This window comes from Mobula hypostoma, chromosome 26 (genome assembly GCF_963921235.1).
Source record: "Mobula hypostoma chromosome 26, sMobHyp1.1, whole genome shotgun sequence".
Taxonomy (NCBI): domain Eukaryota; kingdom Metazoa; phylum Chordata; class Chondrichthyes; order Myliobatiformes; family Myliobatidae; genus Mobula; species Mobula hypostoma.
The window spans coordinates 29,418,645-29,442,034 of NC_086122.1; the positions used below are offsets into that span (position 1 = coordinate 29,418,645).

Here is a 23,390-nt window from a genome sequence, read left to right on the forward strand (position 1 = left end):
GGAACATCACTACAAACAGCCTTTTGGATACTATAAGTTAATGTTGATCATTGGTTTTTGCCATGAAGCCATTTTTTTAAAATCTAGCTTGCCATTTTTTTAAAATCTAGCTTGCCATTTTTTAAAAATCTAGCTTGCCATTTTTTAAAAATCTAGCTTGCCATTTTCCTTTGACTTCCATGATCTTGACCTTTTCTAATCAGTTAGCCACATGGCACCTTGCTCAGTTTCAGGTGAACTTCCAGGTAAACTCCATGAATCTTCCTTGATAACTACTCATAGTTTATTTGAGCCATGGACACCCTGTTGTCAATTTTCTGTTTAGGTCAAAACTCATGCTATTACCTCATCTGTTTCATTGGGTATGTTTTGCCCGTTTAAATGAAATACTTCTAGTTTAACTTGCATTGTTCATGTCACCTTGTACAAAGGTTTAAATCTGAAGTTTACCCATGCTGCTTTAACCCACACAATATTACAGAGTTGACATTCATTTTGAAATTTATTCTTTTCTGAATCTTTGAATTAGCTTAAAACCCTATCTGTTCTGGGTATTTAGTTCATCAGCAACTGATGCCAACAAAGATTAATGGAGCACATCTCAACACTATTGCAGTGTCTGGTAGTGCTGTGCCCTGTAAGTTAAATTGCTACCTCCCACTCAACTCTCAGCCATAAATTTAATGTCTTAGTTCCCATGCCAGTTTGCATCTGGGTCAACTAATAATAGAGATACTATTTGTGAAGTTCTGTATTTCGGTACATTTATTATCAAAGTATATATGCAGTATACAACCCCGAGATTCGTCTTCCCCACCGACAGTCACGAAACAAAGAAAACCATGGAACTCATTTAAAGAAAAGCATCACACCCCCCCCCCACCAAGTGCAAGAAAAAACAAATCACACAAATGACAAAAAAAAAAGCAAAAAACACAGTATCGATATAGTATGATTGTGATTACCTTCTGTGGTGCATCATGTTCTAATTCATGTGTAGTCTTACATTAATTTTATTGGTAATTAAAGATGCTATGTCCTAGTGTTTTAAAAAAAGTAGCTCAATAAGGGAGAGAGGGCCTGCGAGGAGTTCACACTGGATAAGAATAAGTGCAGACTATTATTATGTTTACTTATAGATAGTATTTTGTAAATTTAGGCTTTTTTTCACTGTTTTCACTAAGTTTTGTAAGTTTGATTTTTGATGTATCTAATAAACACCCTCGCACTAAAGTGCTAAGTGAGTCCAGCCATTTTTTTTCTTTCATCGTAACCCATGTATCTAATATTTTGATTTAAGATGTAGATGCTTCAAGTGGATGTGTTATCATTATGTTGCATTATATGAAATTGTGGCTGTTCGGTTGCTCTGCTTTTCCTATTGAATGCAGTGAAAATTATTGAGACACATTCCGGTTTATACATTCTGTCATCATTTGCAATCCTTAAATTCGGAGAAAAATCTAACATAATGTTCTGTTTATCTATAGTGATATTCTGAAGGAAATCAAACCCTCAACACCAGATGTTAAAGAGACTTTATTAGAACAGCCTATTAAAAAAGAGAAGGAAAGAAAAGAAAAGAACCGCCATCGCTCACGTTCACGGTCAAAATCAAAGTCTAGGTCCCGTTCACGTTCTCATTCACGGCCAAGGAGGCGCCCTCGGTCCCGGTCAAGGTGAATTATTTCATTTTATTCAACATTATTAATCTTTAAAACTGCTTTCCATCTTCTCCAGTTGCTATTCAAGATTTTGCAATTTCAGGTCCTATTCACCTCGAAGGCGGTCTAGTCCAAGGCGCAGGTCTCTGCCTCGAAGGAGGAGTCCACCAAGGCGGTTGCCCCCACCTCCACCTCCCAGACACAGAAGGAGTAGATCACCTATTAGAAGGTATACCTTTTGGTTTTTCTGAAAAATTATAAATAATGGACTGCACTCTACAGGATCTGGCTCTGCTGCGAGTAATCCAAACATTTGCTTCTGCAGCTGGATGGAAGAGCAGAACGCATTGGTGTTCTGCTCCCTTGAGATAGATAGTAATGACTCATTGGTTGTTAACTGTGTTTGAAAGGTAATGCTTCGGGCTCAACGTAGCTTTCAATTAAAGCTGTGAAGGATTAGAAGTTTTTAATTATATGGCATTCAGAAACACTTTAAAATAATCAAAAGGCTAAAAGTTATTTAAAATATAAACTTGGAAGTAATAAGCTAAATCTAAACAAATTAAAAAGGATGTACCCTTCTCTATAATTTCCTAATGTTCAGCCTTATTGAGATTCTATGCCAGGTCTAACTTTGGCTTGGAGTTGAGTGGCGATTCCAAACAATGCTCATTTATTCCGTAGGAAGTCTCACTCTTGCATGTTCATCTGTGTTTGTATGGAAGTCTGGTGTATAAAGGGCTGAATGCTAGTAGTTCAATTAGAACAGAACTCCAGCAAGCAGCAAGATTTTGTCCCTATAATTACTCCTAGTTCAGAGAAGATAGCTCTTGGTGTGTGATTACCTATCAAGTCTATGTTTTGAAGATGGTTTGAGATAAAGGAGACTGTAGATGTTTTGACCTAGAGCAAAAAAAAAACAAGCTACTAAGAATTCCACAAGTCAGACGGTATCTGTGGAGGCAATATTTCTTTGCCCGTACAGATGCTGCTTGACACAGAGTTCTGGCATCTTGATTTTTGCTTTTGGAAGATGTCAAGTTATAGATTTAATACTCGGAGGTAATATGATTTTCCTTGTCTTTATTTTAGCTACTTTATCAGATCAATATTTCATTAAACAAATTGCATTAATTGTATTAACAGGGAAACTAAACATTTTAATTTTAAAAATAAATCTTTATTACTACCTGAGGGGGAAGATTACATCTTGATGAGCAATGCATTTGTAGCTTTTCCGTTTAAGTACTGTCCTGTTGACAAAAATGCAAAAAATTGTCATTTTGAAATGCACAATAACAAAACAGGAGACATCTGTACAGGACTTATCTATAATAACTGACAGAAAGGAAATCAGTCCAAACTAAATCCATGTATCTAAGAGCACGGAATATAGGTACAGTACATGTACAGAATCACAAAATCCCGGTTCCAAAACTTGGGTAGAAACTTATTAAATATTCTGTGGCCCTTCCCTGTAAAGTCACCAGTTTAGTTTAAAAATAGCCTATAAATGGTATGTATAAGTTTGCATATTTTATCTTTTGTCTCATTCACAGTTCCTAGATCCATCTTAGTTTTCATTATCCTGATTCTAAAATACCAAATTATTTCATCATAAAAAAAGCTGTTCAGTGTGTAATACACTTTTTAGAGTTAACATTCTGCAAACCAGTTTTAACTTCTGCTAAAGTAGCCGTACACTTTTTTTTCTACTTAAATACTTAATTTCCAAGTGACCAGTGTTTGAACAAAATCAAAATTGACTCAGCTTTCAATTCAATGTATGTGAAATATGGGATTGGTGCAGTGTTGCTTTGCAGAAGAAATATCAGTGATTAGCTGAGGTTTTGAAGTTTGCAGCCAAAAATTGTACAGAAAAAGTGCTGGATCCTTAAGAAATCTGAATGTTTTGGAAAGGTTTGGCACAAATACATTCAAGCTTGAAGTTCGTTCAGTGTTTTTAAAGAAACATTTCTGTAGGACCTTGAACTTCTAAAGAAAAGGAAATCTTGGCAGTAATTTTTTTCCTTAAGGAATGCTTTTAAGTTCATGTTATTAAGAAAGCCACTTATAAATAATCTAAATCTTCATATTTTAGCTAATAACTGTCCATTTTATTGAGTTTTTGTGTAAATTTTTCATGATTTCATTGATCCATCTATTTTATTTCTAAACAGCTATGGGAGTTAACTTGATATCTTGCTGCTTTTCAGTAATGGAGTGGGTAGAGAGTGGCATTTAAAATACAATTTTACAGCGTATTTCAACTTGATTCCCATAGGCGTCGATCTCCCTCAGTTTCTTCCTCGGGCAGTAGTTCCTCTTCCTCTTCCAGATCAAGGTCACCTCCAAAGAAGACAAAACGTATATCACCCAGTCCTCCCCGCAAACCTCGACGATCTTCCCCATCTCCTGCTACTCCTCCCAGGAGACGGCATAGATCACCTGTGACTGTGACAAGTCCAGCTCATAAAGGAACACGTTTGTCCTCTCCACATGCGAATCGTTCAAGGAAAGGTTATACTTCAGTTTCTCCTGCTCGGCCAGGTAAGTTTCATTGAAGTAAATATACAGGTAATGTTGATTAGAATGTTTCTGTACTTATCCTTCAGTGAAGAGCTCATTTTTGTGGAAGGTTACTTTAACTGATTGAATAGGCTAGTTCTCTTGATCCTACTTTGTCAATTGGTCAAAATAATTTCTTACAGCTAATGTGTTCACTGTTGCTAATTTTGCACTGTCACAGAAAAGTTTCACTGGTAGTATTCTTAAGAGCTAGGAATAATGATAATGAAATTTTCTACTATTGGTTCTTTTAATAGCAAAAAAAATTAGATATGGTTCCATGGGGGTTCTGCATAATAACCCCTAGCAAAGTTTAACAGAGAACTGTAAGCATCTGCTGTATTTCTGTGGTGGCCAGGAAATGCTGTGTATCACTGGTTAAATGAATAGGAGGAGAAAAAAGGTGGATTAATCAGTGCTCCTTAAATGTGATGGATCTGGAAGTGATGTCTTCAGAAATCAAGAATGAGCCACAAACCTTATTGCTACAGCCATTTTATTAGATATTCATCATAATGTAGGTCAAGCTTGTAACAGCAAGTAAAAAAATAACAAAGGAACTTGTCTTTGTGCTCTCCCTTTGTACTGCAACACAGTCTAAATGGTTTAGATAAAGGATTGTTGGGGAACTTATGCAAAGTTCTACAGACAAAAACTACAGCAGCGCCAAATGTGCCTTTAATTACTGAAAGTTTAAAGACAAGTGATTATGTAAACATAAACAAATGTAAAGAAAGGTAAAACTATAGAAAAAAGGAAAAACGAAAATCTGAAACCTAACCTAACAAATATACTTGTTAATTATATTCTTTAAATTGTTTTCTTACAGCACCAAAACGGAAGGGTAGTGTGAAGCATGAATCTGTATCTCCTCCTAAACCAAGAAGATCAGAGCCTTCAGATTCAGGTTAGTTTTGCGATACCTTGCATAAATACCACAATCTTTAAATGTGAAAGCCGAGAACCAAAATGTTATCTGTTGCCTTCTGCCAAGGAACATTATACCGGAATCAGGTTTAATGTCACTGGCATGTGTTGTGAAATTGCTGTTTCGCGGCAGCAATGCATTGCAACGCATTAAAGCAACTGATTTCAATGTGAAGTCTATTTAAGGCATCCGTTAGTCTTGCGAGACCATGGATCTGCGCCTGGAAAGTCTTCACTCTCCAGGGCGCAGGCCTGGGCAAGGTTATATGGAAGACCAGCAGTTGCCCATGCTGCAAGTCTCCCCTCTCCAGGACACCAATGTTGTCCAAGGGAAGGGCATTAGGACCCATACAGCTTGGCACCAGTGTCGTCGCAGAGCGATGTGAGATTAAGTGCCTTGCTCAAGAACACAACACTTTGCGTCAGCTGGGGCTCGAACTCACGTCCTTCTGGTCGCCAATCCAGTGCCTTAACCACTTGGCCACGTGCCCACACTGTGAAGTGTGTGTGTGTGTGCGTGCGTGCGTGTGTGTTTGGAAATCTGATTGATTTCTGGAGGGGGGAAAGGCTGTTTCACAAATATTGTGTATGTGTCTTCAAACTCCTGTACTGCCTCCTTGATGGTAGCAATGAGATGAGGGCATGTCCTGGGTGATGGGGGCCCCTAATGTTGGATGCTGCCTTTTTGAGGCATGGCTCTTTGAAGGTGTCCCAGGCGTTGCGGAGGTTAGTGCCCATGATGGAGCTGGCTGAGTTTACAATTTTGTACAGCCTTTTCCAATCCTGTACAGTGGCCCCTCCATAACCAGAAAGTAATGCAACCAGTTAGAATGTAATTTTGAGCTTTGTTACTTCCTCTGGTGATTAGAATTCTAATACTAATTTCAACTTGGTGTTGGAGAATATTCAATTGCTGTAGTGCATCTTCAAAAAAAAAAGTCATTACTACATTTTCACTCTGTTCCTGGGCATTCAAGGTGGATCAGGTAGCTTGCATTCTATTTTGTGTTCTTGTTCTTGCCTTGATTTCTCTTCAATAAGTCTCAATTATTTAATACTCATCCCTATATTTTAAGTTCCCTCCTGGCTTTTACCCTCCACAAACATTAATAGCACCCTCGTTTTATTGATATTCAGGGAAGGCATTCTCACCTCACAGCTGGAGTACAATTCTTTTGTTCATGTTTATTAGATAAGCAGCTGGGTGATCTGAGTGGAAGCCAAACTGAGCACTGGTGATCTCTTTTCTTGATGAGTAATTGCTGCTTCCCATCACCTTTCATCAAATTGCAGCTGACTAAGGGTATACTGATGGGGCAATAATTATTAGGACTGGCTTTCTCCTTTTTGTTGAGAGACCAAACTTGGGCAATTGGGTGTTGTGGCTGTACTGGACCAGCTTGATTGAGGTGCTGCAATTCTTGTGCTCAGGTCTTCAGCATCGCTGCTTGGATGTTGTCTTGTGTAGAAGGATATGGACCGTGTGTTGGAAGGTGGGATTAATAATGAGTGCATCCCCACTGACAGGCATGGGCCAAACAGCATGTTTCCCAGCTATGTAACTGACACCACACCTTTTAATGAACGGAGCTCTTAACAGTTTCTTGATAATCAGTAAGTCTCAATATCCCTAACTCAAATAGTTCCAATGGTCTAAAGAGGTCGGGGGGAGTGGGGTGATGGTGGGTGAGGCAGGGACAGGTAAACGATAGTTGCAACCAGTTGGAGGTAGGCGATGATGGACAGGAGGAACTATTTGAGGTAGGGGTATTGAGATAGAGGCTCGTGGGTGATAGGTGGAAACAATTCTGCCCAATTTTATTTCCATGTATATTTTCACCTACCTACTAACCTCTCTCATTACTCCCTGCTCCCAGGCCCCACCTCACCTCGCTCAACAGCATCTACCAGCCCTTCCTTGCCCCTCTTTATATCAGCTGTCTTCCTTCTACATTCTCAGTCCTGACATCAACATCTTAACCAGAGATGTTGACTCTGCTTTTGCCTACACTGATGCTGCTTGACCAAACATATCGCTTCATGAGGTTTTCAGTTTTTTTTTCCTGGTCATTTTTATTGTTTTGCTCCTTTCTGTTGAGGGTGAGGGGGGGAGGATTAGTTTAATAGCCCACTTGAGAAGGCAGTTAAAGCCAACCACATGACTGTAGGACCCAAATCAGACTGGATAGGTAAGAAAGATGTGCTTTCTTTTTTAAAGATTATCAATAAAGCTGCTCTTTTTTTCTGAAAGCTGCGTGAGATCTGTTTTCTCTGGTTCTGGAATGCATTAGGAGAACCCTTCTGGCTCAGGAGCTAAAATAACCATTCTGTCAAGTTGAAAGTGTATGTAATAGGTGAGAGCAATAATGATTGGCACTTTGAAAGCCATTATTAATTTTTGTATTGTTGCAGAAGATGATAAAGGCGGCAAGGCTGCAGGAGTGGAGTCAGTGCAGCAGCGGCGCCAGTATCGCAAACAGAACCAGCAGACCACTTCTGGTAGGATATGTTAGATTTTTACATTCAGTATTCAATGTGATACCCCTCTTACAAGTATAATATGTTAGAAGATTTAAGTAGTGTGAGAGTGGGTGTACTTGTGTATTGATTCACTATGATATCAATGAAGGTTTACTACTATCTGTCATTAATACCTTTTAATCATTTGATTGGAATTGTGGGAGGCAGATCCTTTAGAATGTTTGCTCAATTTATTCAAAATGAGCTCTACTAGCTTCCATTGATTACCTATAGTTTCATTCATTCTGAGAGATCTGCATTTCTGCTGTTAACCCTTTATCACCACTTTTATACTGCTGACTGTTATCAATAAGCAAATTTCCACTTTTACTTTTGTTGCCTTTTTAATTGGCTGAAACTGGGGAACGAAAACCCCAAGCTCTAAAGGTATATATTGTTCTTCAAACTCGTGTATTGTTTATGAGCGACCAAATTCTGACGTGTTTGCCTAGCTGACAAGAGAAAAGCTTCTGTGAATGGTTTTGAAACCCATGCTTTATATTGTAAAATGGTATTACTCACATTTGAGGCTAATCAGTAAAATCAAGGCTGTTTTCTATGAGGTGTATATCATTAAAAGTGACATTGCTTAGTGTATTAATGTTTATTTTTAGTGGAGGTAGCAGGAAATGAAATTGAAATGTTGAATAGCTATGGAAATGAAACCATATTCCGTGGACAGTTGTTTTTCCAGAGGAAGATACTTTCTAAAAATATGGTTAACAACTAACTTTACATTTGCATTAGTGGTTTTGTTTGATGAGTTTAAATATCTGATCTTTGCTGTGCTAACTGGTTTAATTAGGTTAATATTGTCTTACATAGAGTCTGGATCTTCCTCCTCATCTGAAGATGAAGCACCAAAACGTTCAAATGCAAAGAATGGGGAAGTTCGAAGAAGACGCCATCGCTCATTGTCACGGAGTATGTCTCCTTCCCCTGCAATGCGAAAGAGGCACAAGGACTTTTCACCAAGGTAATGTGCAAATACCTGTTGTGTAGAGCTTTTATTATGTAACTTTTAGATTCAGTATTCTGAAAAAAATGTGAATTTAAATTTTAGAAGACACCATCCTGACCTGAAATCTATTCTCTCTTTAAGGTGTCTGCCTCACCACCATGCCTTGATTAATATATGGTTTACGTTTTTTGGAGGTTGGTGATCCTAGTCCCAGGATATTGCTACATGAGTTGCTTAGGGCTGATCTTCCTTCCAGCGTAGGGTCAAAAGATGATTGCACACTCTTCAGTTTTATTTGAAACTCTTTATATTTAAAAAAAACATTCTTTGCCTTAGTGCAGCAAGCAGGACTTCATATTTCTGCCCAAGAGTGACCATCTCTAACAAGAGAGTGCATGACAACCTGCCAGTCACCTTTGATTAGAAGCTTTGGATTAGACCAACCACATAAATACCTTGACTGTTAGAACAGACAAGAGTTTGTGTAACCTGTGGCAAGTGCTGTCCTGACACATCTATAAGGCACAAGTGAGAAGCAGGTTGGAATGCCGTCCATTTGCTTGGCAGAGTTCAACTGTAAGATCCCGTTAGAAACTCCGCATCCAGGATAGAGCAGTCTCTTTCAAGGCAACCCATGGCATCTTCCAGAACAAAGCAAGTAGCTTTATCAGTGCCACATTCACCAGAATAACTACTCTCTCTGCACCCCCTTTCCATGCTCCACCTGCAATCTGTCATGATTGGAATGTGTATCATCCACAAAATGCACTAGTGAAACTTGTCCAAGCTATACAGCAGTATCTCCCAAATCTCGTGTTTTTTTATAACCTATGAGAGGATTTCCCAAATTTTAAATGATAGAAGTCAGCCATTTCAGGAGAAGTGGACAAGATTATTTTGAAAGTGGGTCTTGTTCCCTCTGGTACATTGATAGTTTTAAAACTTCAAGTATCAGAGGAGTTGCATTAAATGAGTTCTATAAATTTGACTTGTTCCTTCACAAAACTTAAATATAAAATGAAAAAATGTGTCATTGCGAATGGGAAGATCCTCTTTTCAAGTACTGGTATCCTTTAGATAATTCATTAGAAAAATTTAAGTTAGTACTCGGATGTTGTTTAAAGCCAAAAGCCAAGAGTGCAGCAGTTTTATTTTACTAATTGGTGATGCTGTTTTAAATGAGTGCTAGATTGGAAATTCCCAAATTTGGATCAGTTCCCTGCCAGGGCTGTGGGGGCAATAAATTATGCTGCTGCTCTTCCTGGTTACTCATCAAGGTCTATATTCTAAACGATGGAAGTGTGGGATATAATTGTAAAACTTGCATTGTAGTTATAAATTAAAATCTCAATTTACCAGAGTGGTACTGTCTGTATAAAATATTGGTTTAAGATGCTTCCATTAGAGGCTAATCTGTGAAAAACACAGCTTGGTTTTGTTTTCTCTTGCTATCAGGATGCCGCTTGGAAAGAGGTGGCACTTCCCAGTGGCGAGAAGGTTGGTTTGAAAATGAGTTGCTGTCTGATCACTGAAAATTTTAGTTTGCTTAAGGTTCCTTTAATTAGTAACCCCAACCCAACTACTAATTAGTCAAAGGTCTGCATTGTATATGAGATTAAATGAGAAGATTGTGTTAAATCCAGTTTGTAAGAGATGCTAAAGTAATTCTTGCACTAAACTAATTGAACTGGATATGAAGAGCAGTCAATTTTGTGGACCAATGCTTGAAATTGATTTTCATTAAATTTTGCAAATAGAATCTTTAAACATACATTTTAAGTACTAATTCAAATTTTTGATTAATTTGTTTTTGATTAATTCTGCAAATACTTAGGAATGGATAAATACAGTGGAACCCACTTGTACCAATTTTGTTGTGTTTGGCATTTAGGGTTAGAAGTCTAGTACAAAAGGCTATTGCTCAGGATTGGAACTCCAGAGTGTATTACAAGCATGGCGTAAAAATGTTAATTTGGGTAGTTAGAATTAGATGTGATCTATTTGAAATTAAGATTGTAGGTTTGGTAAGGTTGTCATATCTGGGGGAGGTGGTGGGGATATGTTCCCACTACCTATTAAATACTCCAGTGGCCTGCATCTCAAATAGCCTCTAACAACCAAGTCCAGCACTTGGCCGTAATGTGTGGCTTAGCTGCTTAGCCTAATGGAACTGTGTTTACTGCTGGAAGAGGGGCAAAGATGCATTGGTGGTGCCTTAAAACCAGTCACTTTGGACAGTTGGAGCTCACCAGCCATTTTGACATCTCTATTAAATCTCAAACCTCTACTGTCTTGCGGCTTTTTCCACTCATGGGAAAGGCTTCAGGAGTAAACCCCCAAGGAAAAATCCAGAGCTGGCCTCCCTAAGGTAGTCCTAGTTGAGTTTGATGCTGACGGGCAACTCCTGCGATGCCGCTAGTGCTAAACTGTTTCGGTCACTTGTTCCTTTGGATTCAGCAGCTGCTTGGAGACAGGAAGTCTGCTGCATGGGCAACAGCAGGTTCTCCATATTGTCCTACCCTGGTTTCCATGTCACGTAGATATCTGGAACTCAGCATCTATGGTCAACCTTGACCAACGGAGGGCCTCTTAAGATTGTAGCGCCAACAGAAGGAACAATGTTTTCAACTCTGCTTGTCCAGGATCTCTAGTTATAAAAGAAGTAATGTGATAATATTGCTGCATGTAGTTGTTCATTAGGTAGAGAAGTTCATCCTGAGAACATAGTGTGCCTGTAACCAGTGAGATTTTTTCATTCTTGAATATGAATAATTTCATTTAGTGGAATAGATCGTTACTGTGCAATTCAGGCATATTGAAATAGTTTAGGGTGCAATGGGAAACATTCTGAAGGAAACCTAGTGAACAAAAAAAACCATGCTGGAAGTCCAAAACTTAAACAGAAAATGGTAGAAGCATTCAGCAGAACAAGTTGGCATGACCAGTGGTATGATTTCAGTTTTTTCTATTTTTGCATGAAAAGGTGCTTAGTCAACAAATTCGACAGAAAGCAAGTGGTTTTCACTGTATTTGGAATCTTATAGTGGTGTCAGACAGCTTTATTTGGTGTGAGCAATGCATAACCCATGAATTATAATTAATGAGTAAAATAACACCATGTCAGTAATGATATTCTGTATTCTGTGGCTTTTACTGAGTCTCAACATGATCTAAAAATATTAAGGACAATTGATTTTGCTCAGCTGAGAAAATTGCATTATTTTAAAACAATGTTTAAAACAAAATTCATCACATTTTTGTATAATTACTAAAAACTGATCTGTAACACTTTGAGTATACAAAAGACTCAACCTTGAACTTTTAAAGAAATGCACATGAAACTTTTTTTTATTTGCATTAGAGATATTTGCAGGGCACTTTTGAATATTCTTTAAATAATCAGATTTTATGCTTGTATCTTTGTACAATTTCCTTCCAAAATATTTGCATCTAATTTATGCATTTTTAAAGGCAAAATTCTTAATATTTTTTCTATCCATGGAGTCTTTGGATTTTTTATGTAAAATTCCTTGAGTAGAATTGGCCCCCTGAATTGATGGGCATTAAATCTGATTGTACAAGTTATTGATAAACAGATGATCCTTAAGAACTTCCTTCCCTAAATACACTGAGGCTAATGGTAGCATCTCTGTGAACATGGGCAACCAAGAATTTAATTTAACCTGATTATAGTTATTAATTATCCAAATGCTATGCCAAAATTTCTATTTCTAGTTACAATTTGTACATATTAGGGCTTTTGTTGCCTCCAAATTTGAATCATGCCTAAATCTTTTTGTGTGTTCTGTTATACGCATTTAAAAACAAATAGCATTAAATTTAGTGCTCATTCTCTTATTTGAAAATACCTGAAAAAATGTGCTGGAACTTGGATTATATTTGATAATTGAAGTATACAGAAAATCATTTAGTGGCTATTGTATAAGAGGAAACAGATATCATTTTCAAAAAGTTATTCTTGCCATAATTTCTAAAGGAATTAGTTCATTTGCTTTAGCTAGAACAGTTTTATGCTTTGATGTGGGTTTTTAATGGGGACAGGTGAGGGGATCTATAACTTTAGTTTGCACTGCTTCCTTTGTGAGTGTTCACATGCTGATGTATGATATATAGGAGGAGGAGAAGCCCATCACCACCGCCAAGACGCAGGCGTACTCCAACTCCCCCTAGGAGGCGTAGATCACCATCTCCACTAAGACGCAGGTTAGTAAATGTCCTGTTGCATTAACTGGGGGGCATGTGGATGAGGTGATAAAACAAATAAACTTTAGTTATGATGCATGTGGTTTTTATTCTTTGACAGTCCTACATATATATGGATGTTAATTCTGCATGGATCTTGCAATTTTGTTGACAGATCAAATTTAAGTTTATTCAGACGTGAAAAACATTATAAAATTTATGCTACGACTGAAATAGTCGTAAATGTAGTTAAATCATGAGAGTTTTAGCATTGCATGGTTTCCATAAAATTTCTTACAGTGCAGGAAATGGTCTTTCTTGTCAGATCATGCAGTGCTTTTTAAATTAATGGTAGAAATTAAGCTACTGTAATTTATTTTTTCAAAGTACCAATAAAAAGCAAACTTGTACTTTCATTGAGCCTTGAGTTCAACATTTTGTAAACAGTGTGTCCACTCAAAATTTGCTATAATCATTGCCGTTGGATTGTATGGCTTGTAGTTTGTGATTTGTCAGTGCAGAGCAATGTTGATTTAAGTTACGTGGCAATTTTGCAATGCAATAGAAGTCAATAATCAAATGCACCATGTTCATAAGACGTAGGGGCAGATTTTGGGCCATTTGGCCCATTGAGTCTGCTCCAAATATTCGATCATGGCTGATTTATTATCCCTCTCAATTGCATCCTCCTACCTTCTCTCCGTAACCTTCAATACACATACAAATCAAGAATCTATCAATCAATCCACACTTTTAAATATACCCAAAAATTTGACCTACACAGCCATCTGTGGTTGTGAATTCCACAGATCTCCCCCCCACCCTCCCCCGGGTAAAGAAATTCCTCCTCATATCTGTTCTAAAGGAATGTCCTTTTATTTGAAGGCTGTGCCCTCTGATCCAAGATTCTCTCCCACTACTGGAAACGTCTTCACATTCAATTGCCAGGCCTTACAATATTTGGTAGGTTTCAATGAGATCCGCCTCCTCATATGTTAACCCTTCCATTCCTGGGATTATTCTCCTAAATCTCTGGACTCCAATGCCAGCAAATCCTGGATTTGGGGCCAAAAACTGCTCACAATACACCATTATTCCTAATCTCTGCCTTTTGACGGTCAGATACTATCTTCTATCCAAGTTAGTATCAGTACAGTAATACCTGTCTTGTTTAGCAATCTCATGTATGCCATATTGTCAAAGGCCAACTGAAAATCCAAGTAGACAATATCCACTGATTCTCCTTTGTTATCCTGCCTGTTACTTCCTCAAAGAATTCCAAGAGATTTATCAGGCAAGATCTCCTCTTAAAGAAGCTATGTGGCTTTGACCTATTTTAGCGTATGTTTCCAAGTACCCCAAAACGTTTTTAAAAATGGGATCTAAAATCTTACCAACCACTAATGCCTGGCCTATAATTTCCTGTCTTTTGTCTCCCTCCTGTCTAATAAAAGTAGGGTGACATTTGCAATTTTATGGTGCTCTGGATCCATTACTGACTCCAGTCATTCTTGAAAGATCATTAATGCCTTCACGATCTGTAACATTGCCTTTCTTTCTTGCCTTTTTTCCCCAGTTGTAGTTTGTACCCAAGTCCTGGATTGAAAGGCATATTCAGTGGACCTGCAGAGGTCAGATCCAATAGTAAGAAAAGTCTAGGACAGAGGGGCAGCCTCAGAATAGAGCGTCTGTTTGGAACAGAGACGAGACGGGAATTTCTTTAGCCAGAGGGTGGTGAATTTGTCAAAGTCATTGTCAGAGATAGCTGTGGAAGCAAGTCATTGAGTTATATTTCGAGCAGAAGGTGATAGATACCCAAAACAGAAAAATGGGGTTGAAGGGGGAAATAAATAAGCCATGAACCAATGGTGGAGCAGACTCGATGAGCCAAGTGGCTTAATTCTGCTCTTATATCTAATGGTTATGGTTATGGGGACTCTTTGGAGACCTGTATATAATCTCCATTGGGGTCTTTTTACTCTTTCGGTTTCTAAACTCTACCCAGAAGGATTCAACATCTGCAAGGATTCACTTCTTGCTTAGGATCTGATTTCTTTTTGTTAAACCAACAGAGCCATGCCACCTGCTCTGCTCACTGCTTGTCTTTTCCATAGGATGTGTATCCTTGATGTTCAGGACTCAGCTGCGATCTTCTTCCAGCCACAACTATTGTCCACAACATACCTGCTGATTTCTAGCTACACTACCTACTCATCTACCTTGTATCGTACACTGTGTACACTCAAACGTAACAGTTTCAGTCCTGTGTTTACCATCCTGCTTTTCAAGTTTCCTTTTGCTTTCAAAACAAATGGGGTTATTTGTAACACACATCAAAGTTGCTGGTGACGAAGGGTCTCGGCCTGAAACGTCGACTGTACCTCTTCCTAGAGATGCTGCCTGGCCTGCTGCGTTCACCAGCAACTTTGATGTGTGTTGCTTGAATTTCCAGCATCTGTAGAATTCCTCCTGTTTGGGGTTATTTGTAACTAGATTTTGCAGTATTAGCTTATCTGAAATTTATAATCCCACTTTGAGTTTATTCAGTCTCTTGAAATTTGGAAAATGCCTAGCAACAAAAACACATTGCTATACAGCACTGAAAAAAATATAGGGATCTGGGGAGCTTTTAGGTTTACTTGTACAGAACCCTAATAACGTTTTTAGAAGGTTTGCGGTGCATTAGAGAACTAACATATTGTTTTGATTTCTGAGTACATCTTTGTTGAGGTACTTTGTTTTAGTGGTACTTTTGTTCTAATAGCATTTTCTGCTCCTTCAAGTCCCCTTCACCCAGTGTATCTGCCTTTTTCTGTGTTTCTGCCTTTCTCACATGTTATGTGGTCATTAATTGCTCTCCACTAAGAATCTTGGTTGGTGTTTTCTTTGCAACAGGATTAATGTAGTCTAAATTTCAATCTTTTTTGTTTTGTGTATTCTGATGCATCGTGTCTAATAAACGATTAGAGCTGTTATCTTTCCAATTTAAACTCTAGATCCTTGTTGACAGTTCAGCTGCTTAGATTTCACTCCAGTATACCTTTAACATAGTATTCATGTTATGTCTTGAATTATTTTTTCATTTCTATAGCCAAGCATTCTTATTTTGATGCACTCTTAATGGAATCAAAGGTTTGTACTTAACAGAATGGACTGTTAAAATAAATTGAATAATTAGAACCACATGAATGTAGCTGCTGCAAACACTTACTAATTTGATTTTTATCTACAATTTGCTTTTAGATCACCATCACCACCACCACGTAGACGTTCAGCCTCACCAAGGCGCTATTCCCCTGCAATTCAGAGGAGGTATAGTCCTTCACCACCACCTCGGAGACGGGCGTCTCCGTCTCCAGCACCAAAGCGTCGTAGTTCTCCCTCTCCCTCTTCTCGGCGCAGGAGAGGATCCCCACCAAGCAGGTCCAACAGAGATGTTCGCTCACCACCACACAAACGGCATTCACCATCTCCACGGCCTAGGCCAATGCGTGGATCCATTAGTCCTCCACCAGCACGAAGGGTATCAATGTCACCACCACCACAGCGACGTCATATGTCCCCATCCCCCAGTAATAGGCCTATCCGGCGAGTTTCACGCACCCCAGAACCGAAGAAACCTAAAAAGTAAGGATGTTATGCATTAAATATTAATACAGTGTTTTCATTATGAAAGTATTTGAATTTTATCTATTGTCTTTCTAATTTTGATGAAATTTTTAAAGGGAGTGTACATTCTCACTTTGATAGTTTGTGTTATTTCTAGTTTCATTTTCACTAAGTTACTTACAATTAGAAAATTTCTTTGTAGTATCTTCCTCATACATAAATTGAAGCAAAGTTAGTTTACTTGTGTGTATTTTAGTTGCTGGTATTCTTCAACTTTAGTAGCAACCTCACTATTTTCTCTCATAATATGTTGTTTCTTCATCTGCACATTGATCCAATTCATTTCATATCTTATTTGCTATTGATTCTAATAGTTAGACCATTTTACAAATGTTGCTTTGTAATATTTTTTGAGTTTCAATCACAAGCTCGTTCATTAGCAGAATAATTGTTGTCGTGGATACAATTAAATAGATTCTATATTTTTTGTGAATTTCTCAGGATCTCACCAAATCTACAAGTTGTGCGAAGGGCTACATCATCCAGATCCATATCTCGATCCCCTGAGCCTGCTCCCAAGAAGCGGCCAATGGCTTCAGTCTCCAGATCGCAGTCTGCCAGTAGATCACCAACACCTCTTCTTCCACCACCTCCAGTTAAAAAGCCAAAGAGTGCTTCAATTAGTCCATCTCCTCTCAAGGTGATACTATATCTCAATATTCTGCTTTTGCAGTGAATTGTGTACAAAGCTAAGCAGGGAGTTGAACAACTTACCAAAATCACCCAAGCAGAAGCTTTCTTCAGGGTTTTTAATGAGAAAACTTTATGAAAAGATATTGTTGTTTCAAGGGGAAATAAAGAGTGGATGTCTTTCTACCGCATTTGCTTCAAGTTGAAATCCAAATTAACCTGGGCAGGAAATGATGTTGAACAGCTTACGAACAGGAAGCAATGTGTGTACAAAGTGAACTCCATACAAACCTTAACAGAGCCTCTAGAGGCGGAACATAAGGTTTTATAAACAGTGATCTAGAAATGGAAAAAAACGATTCTCATTAATGAAACAAGCTCCTCAACTTTACCTTTTAAATAGAGAAAATATACATATACACACACACACACACACACACACACACACACACACACACTAGTACTGTTCAGAAGCTTTGTTTTCATTATTTGTAAGTGCGGAGGTTTCGCACCTAGCTTCTTGAAATAATGCTGCCTTTTGTCTTCAAGATTTCTGACCAAGAAGCCGGAGGGAAGAAAAAGAAAAAGAAGAAGGACAAGAAACACAAAAAGGACAAAAAACACAAGAAACACAAGAAACATAAGAAAGAAAAGGCTGCAGTCGCACCAGCAACAACAGTTGAAGAAGGAAAAGTTGAACCAGTTGAAGCTCCAGTAAAATCACCTCAACCAGAAGTTTCAGAACCCACAAAGGTGTGCTTGAATCATTGAATCATCTAAAGGTTAAAATCATTGATGAAAATACAGTACTCTAATTTCTCTGCCCATAATTGCGATAGACTTCATAATTGTACACCAGCAATGGATACCCTTATTGATTTGTACACATTTTTAACTTTATTGCTTGTCTGGTTGCTGTTCTTTGGTAACCAGTGGCTTGAAGAGCATTGATTGATGCCTTTAATGTGGATTAAATTTAATAGTAACGACTGATTAATGTTTGTAAAATTCCAATACTCGAATTGCAAATAAGAGGGGCAAGGGGAACTTTGTAAAGTTGGCTAGAAGTGAGTCTGATTAATTTTGTTGGGTGTGAATGATTCAAAAGTTTAAAGTACATTTATTATCAAAGTGTGTATGCAGCGTGCAACTGTCAGATTCGTCCTCCCACAGTCACGAAACAAGAACCCTGGAACCAACCCGTTCAAACGAAAACGTTAAACCCTTCCCACCCCCTCCCATGCAAAAAATTGCACAAACCGCAACAAAAAAAAACATGAAAACACAGACTAAAACACAAAATCAAAAGGCATATTTCAGCTCAGCTCATTAGAACTCATTTGGGAAGTATATTTATAGATATATCTCTGGAGTGACACTGACTCATTTTCTGTCCTGTCCCCCATACTTTTGGGTGGTATTTGCATATTCTTAACTGTGACTGCACAGGATTTCCCCCGATTTTCTTTCACATCGCAATGATATGTGGATTGATACATTAATTGGTCTCTATTATAGATGGTAGAATATGGGAGCAGTAGATGGAAGAGTGGGAAGAATAAAATGGAATCAGTGTAGGAGTGCTATAGATGGATGCTTAAGGGCAGTATAAACTCAGTAGGCTAAAATCTTATTTCCTTGATGTATAACTGTATCTAAATATTGTTATTCGAAATAACTTCATCTGTACCTGTTATTATAAAATCTCATTCTATTTAAATTAAACCTTTGAGCCTGGAAGCTGAATATATTTTCTCTGTCAAAAGTAACATTGTAAAGTAATTCCTCATGATGAAATCATTAATTGATTTTTACAGGAATCAGAAAGTGAGGAAGAAAACCTAGATGATTTAGAAAAGCATCTCCGAGAGAAAGCTCTGCGGTCAATGAGAAAAGCTCAAGCTTCACCGCCATCATGAAACAGTACTGAAGTAAACTAACTTAAGGAGACTGAATGGATTAGGCACAAGGGCTTTGTACATTTTAAAATTGGCTGCTATAATGACTCCAGTGCATTAAGGCGTCCGCCATACCATTCATGAACACTGACACTGCCTCTTACCAATACTAGAATATTTCATAAAGGTCAGTCATAATGATTTTGTGTTTTATCACAGAACAAAATTCTTCAGCTCTGATTTTTCACAGCTGTATCTTTCTTTAAGCGTAATATAATTTGGAAAGTCTTTCGTCTCAATTTGTTGCTCATTTTAATCTAAGAGCTGCAATTTGCTGCACTTACGTGAGATTTATTCTTTAGCATCTGGCACAGCTTTTTGAAGTGTAGTGTTTTATTTCCACCATTAACAACAAATCATGGTTTCTGCCAACAGAACATAGACTTGGGAGCAGAGACTTAGGGAAGTTTGTGGCTCAAGATCTTCTATCTCCTTTCTAAGTGGTCTGCTTAAGACTAATAAGTCCATTATGTGCATTTGATTTGATAAAGTCACTTTTTAAATAGAATAAATTCAGTGAATTTAGGGTAATTCAGCTAGATTTATGCTGAATTGACTAAATTTATGTTTTTGCAGCTGAGCTCTGAAAAGGTTACATTTTAAAAATTATTTTGCAGTTCTTGTCATGGCTATCATTATGTAATGGTATTTTGTCACATCGTTTATGTAAGTGTACAAGTCCTTTGTGTTTAATCCACTAATACGATCTGTTGTGTAGTTTTTGCAGAGTTTGAGTTTTACTTGAGCTGTTTGATTGTCCACAATATTCTTCACAAAGAGCTTCACGTGAAAATGTGCTGTATCTAGAACACTGGAAGTCTCTTTTTAAAAATAAAAAATTGTTAATAGGAAGAGGATGGTACTGCCAGGATCTGAAGAATTCAAGTTTCCTGGCTGACAGTAGCTTTGGATTGTACTTTGCTTTGTGTAACAGGTTGGTTTCATCCAAGCTGTTCGTGTCTTCTACTGTTAAGGTTGTTCTGAAAGTAAAAACTTGTTTAGATGCTGTTCTTTTGTGGGAGCTTAACAAATCTGTAATGACTATTTTGAATTTGTCATCTTTTGACTCAAAGGGTTTTGTTTTTTTTTATAAACGTTGAATTATAAAGCTGTAAAAAGCTGGAGTAATAAATGGAAATTAAATTTCTAAATTCAATTTTCTTCCAGGCTTTGTTTTCTTGCAAAGTTGTAGTTTTCATCAAATGAAGCACACACTTTTTATGATAAATTGTGCTATTACTATTTTGGCCAAAATTGTTTACAGCAAAAGAAATTAGTCCTGAGTATGTGAAAGCCTTAATATCTATAGAGGTTTTCCCCCGTACAAAGTTTCCAGGGCATTTGGGCAGATACATGGGTCAGAAAAGAGTAAAAGGATATGGGCCTAATACAGGCAAATCTGATTAGTGTTGCTGGGCATTACAATTGGCATGGATGAGTTATTTATTTAGTGACACAGCACCGAACAGACTCTTCCAGCCCTTTGGACCACACTGCCCAGCAACACTCCTGATTCGACCCTATCTTAATCACCGGACAATTTACAATGACCAATTAACCTAACAGGTACGTCTTTGGATTGTGGGAGCAAGCTGGAGCACCAGGAGAAATCTGCAGATTCCATGGGGAGGATGTACAGGCTCCTGACGGGTGGCGTCAGAATTGAACTCTGACAACCTGCCCTGCAATAGTGTCGCACTAACAGCTGTGCCACTGAGACCCCCATTTCTATTCTACACCATAACTCTTCATATGTTACTTTTCAACCCTTTATATTTCAAGAAAATGGGGGCAAAATTTTGAAATCTTAAGTGCTAAATTACCAAAATTGGTTAACTAATTACCATAAAGGACTTGGTGGTTGCTGTCGTAAAGGGATAAGTCAGAGGTATAGATTTAATCTGTTCTCCAGAAACTTTGACCTAAAAGTCTGGGCTGTGCTGTACTGAGGGAGGTGACATATCTTTTCAAAGGTGATGTATTAAACTGAGGTTCTGCGTGTCACTGGTTCAATGGTTACATTTACTATCAGAGAATGTATATAATATACAATCTGAAATTCTTACTCTCTGCAGACATCCTTGAAACAGGAAAAACCCTAAAGAATGACAGAAAAAAATGTAGAAACCCCAAATCTCCCTGTCCCTCTCCCATGCATAAAGGATCCCAAAGGACAGCAGGGGAGTGATCCTGAGGAGAATTAGATCCACTAGGTCATTATCAAGTTGTTATAGGGTGCTTCTGGTGTGCAAATTACTAGCAGCAATTTCAGAAGGAAGATATTGAAATTGCCCATCAGTGGTTAATTGTGATTCTCCATGTTAATTTGTAAATTAGTCGTGTGCCCTTTTATGTCAACACATAGCGTGCCCACAACTCCTAACCCTAACTACAGGTCTTTGGAATGTGGGAGGAAACACGCACGGTTACAGAGAGAACATACAAACTCCTTACAGGAACTGAACCCCATATTAACCATGCTACCCTGTTAGCCTCCTCCCCTGCACCATGTGATTTATTGCCAAATTAGCAATGTAGCTTTATGAACACAAGGCATAGACCAGATTTTGCCAGTTCCTTACACTGAATTTAAAAAAAACTGCAGACTAGAAGTTACATTTGTTTATGCATTCAAACACTATAAACAACGCAGATAAGAAAGAAGAGATATTTCTATAGATGCTTTCACATCCATATACTTAATGTGTGTTTAATAAACAAACACATTGTTTCCATATATCAATGCTTGTAATCAAGGGTAGCTGGTAGTTTGCCAGAGTGAAGTCCCACAAACGGACTTGTAATCTTGGTGGTAATGGGAAAGATGATTGCCTAGGTGCTCTAATGTATTTTGTGTCAAAAATATTAATATGCATTTGAGCAGGTAGATTAGAAATGGGCGGCGTGGTATCATAATGCTTAGCTCACCGCTTTACAGTACCAGCATCTCGGTTCCAATTCCTGCCACTGTAAGGAATTTGTATGTTCTTCCCGTGACCTTGTGGGTCTCCTTCGGTGCTCCAGTTTCCTCCCACAGTCCAAAGACCTAGGGTCAGTAGGTTAATTGCTCATTGTACATTTGGGGTTGTTGGGCAGTGCAGCTCAAATGGCCAGAAGGGCCTATTGTGCTCTATATTTCAATAAGTAAATAGTGGTTGGTTTAAAGTTGAAAAGTAGCTCATGGTGGTACTACATTGTAAAGAATATTATTTTTAATTGTTCATATTTTAAGTGAGAAATAAACTCAGTTTCTTCATTACTTTTAGTGATCTGTGGGAGGCAATTAAGATTCAGATAATAGTTATTTCTCTGAAAAAGTTGTTTTAATTTTATTAAATACATTGTAAAAGAAAGTGTTGTTGGGCCATCACTTCTTACATTATTCTTTGCTGCCAAAATCACCACATTATAGAAAGAGCCCTGTGTCTCAGAGAAACAAAACTCAAAATGAGCCATTCACTTTGGACACCAGAACCATGATCCTGAATTTATTTTCCACATTGACCCAGACTTTCTGGAGACTTTTCTTTGACTTGAAGACGGAACTGTGGTAGCATTCTGAAGAGTTGTCGAATGGAGCCTGAACTTGTAGCTAATCAGCAACATGCTGAGGGAATCTGGTTAAACAATCTGCTAGTTTGCACTTGGCACACGGACAATTTTCACATTTACTTTGATAGTTTCAAAGGACCAAACCATGTATTATTGTAGATTTATGAGTTGTCTAAATAATTTTTCCCTTACCTTTGAATAGTTTCAAACTATGTTTAATTGTTTTTGAATGTCAAAAATGTTGTCGTGATGGCAAAGAGCAATGGCTGAAGTATCTATCAGTTATTTTCCAGTTTTATGAATGGGGCTTGTTCTGACACCATTTGACAAAGTGCCACAGAAAAGGCTGGGTTTTGAGGTTAGAGTTCATGGTGTTAGGGGAAGTGTCTCAGTATGAGTTGTCAGCATAAGTGGATCTGGCTGGTAGAATGCAGTTAGGGGAGTATTCCAAGTTGCAGTTCTTGGTTCTCTACAATTTACACTCAGCTGAGGAGTGAAACCCGAGGTGGTCTTCTGTTGCTGTAGTCCAACTTTAAGTTTCAATGTGACGTGCATTCAGAGATGCTCTTCTGTACACCACTGTTAAAACATGTGGTTATTTCGGTTACTGTCGCCTTCCTGCCAACTTGAACCAATCTGGCCATTCTCTCAAATTATCGAAGTATTTTCCTCCACAGAACTGCTGCTCACTGGATATTTTTTTTGTTTTCTGGCAGCATTTCATGTAAACTCTGGTGA

General features: G+C 38.0%; 1 protein-coding gene across 5 annotated transcripts in view; it reads left to right on the top strand.

The window, feature by feature from the left end:
- The window catches only part of srrm1 (serine/arginine repetitive matrix 1), a 47,355-nt gene extending 24,924 nt beyond the window's left edge, over positions 1 to 22,431 (top strand). The window contains exons 7-18 of one of the 5 annotated variants that reach the window (XM_063033903.1): positions 1,491 to 1,679; positions 1,768 to 1,893; positions 3,949 to 4,214; positions 5,062 to 5,139; positions 7,575 to 7,658; positions 8,505 to 8,655; positions 10,096 to 10,137; positions 12,775 to 12,864; positions 16,087 to 16,470; positions 16,954 to 17,152; positions 17,692 to 17,895; positions 18,960 to 22,430. In XM_063033903.1, the coding sequence (XP_062889973.1) occupies positions 1,491 to 1,679; positions 1,768 to 1,893; positions 3,949 to 4,214; positions 5,062 to 5,139; positions 7,575 to 7,658; positions 8,505 to 8,655; positions 10,096 to 10,137; positions 12,775 to 12,864; positions 16,087 to 16,470; positions 16,954 to 17,152; positions 17,692 to 17,895; positions 18,960 to 19,061 (1,915 nt within the window). In that variant the 3' untranslated portion in view covers positions 19,062 to 22,430. Of the gene's footprint in view, positions 1 to 1,490; positions 1,680 to 1,767; positions 1,894 to 3,948; positions 4,215 to 5,061; positions 5,140 to 7,571; positions 7,659 to 8,504; positions 8,656 to 10,095; positions 10,138 to 12,774; positions 12,865 to 16,086; positions 16,471 to 16,953; positions 17,153 to 17,691; positions 17,896 to 18,959 lie in introns of all 5 variants that reach the window. The other 4 variants (XM_063033902.1, XM_063033906.1, XM_063033905.1 and 1 more) reach the window with 4 other exon arrangements.
- Positions 22,432 to 23,390: the final 959 nt, after the last annotated feature.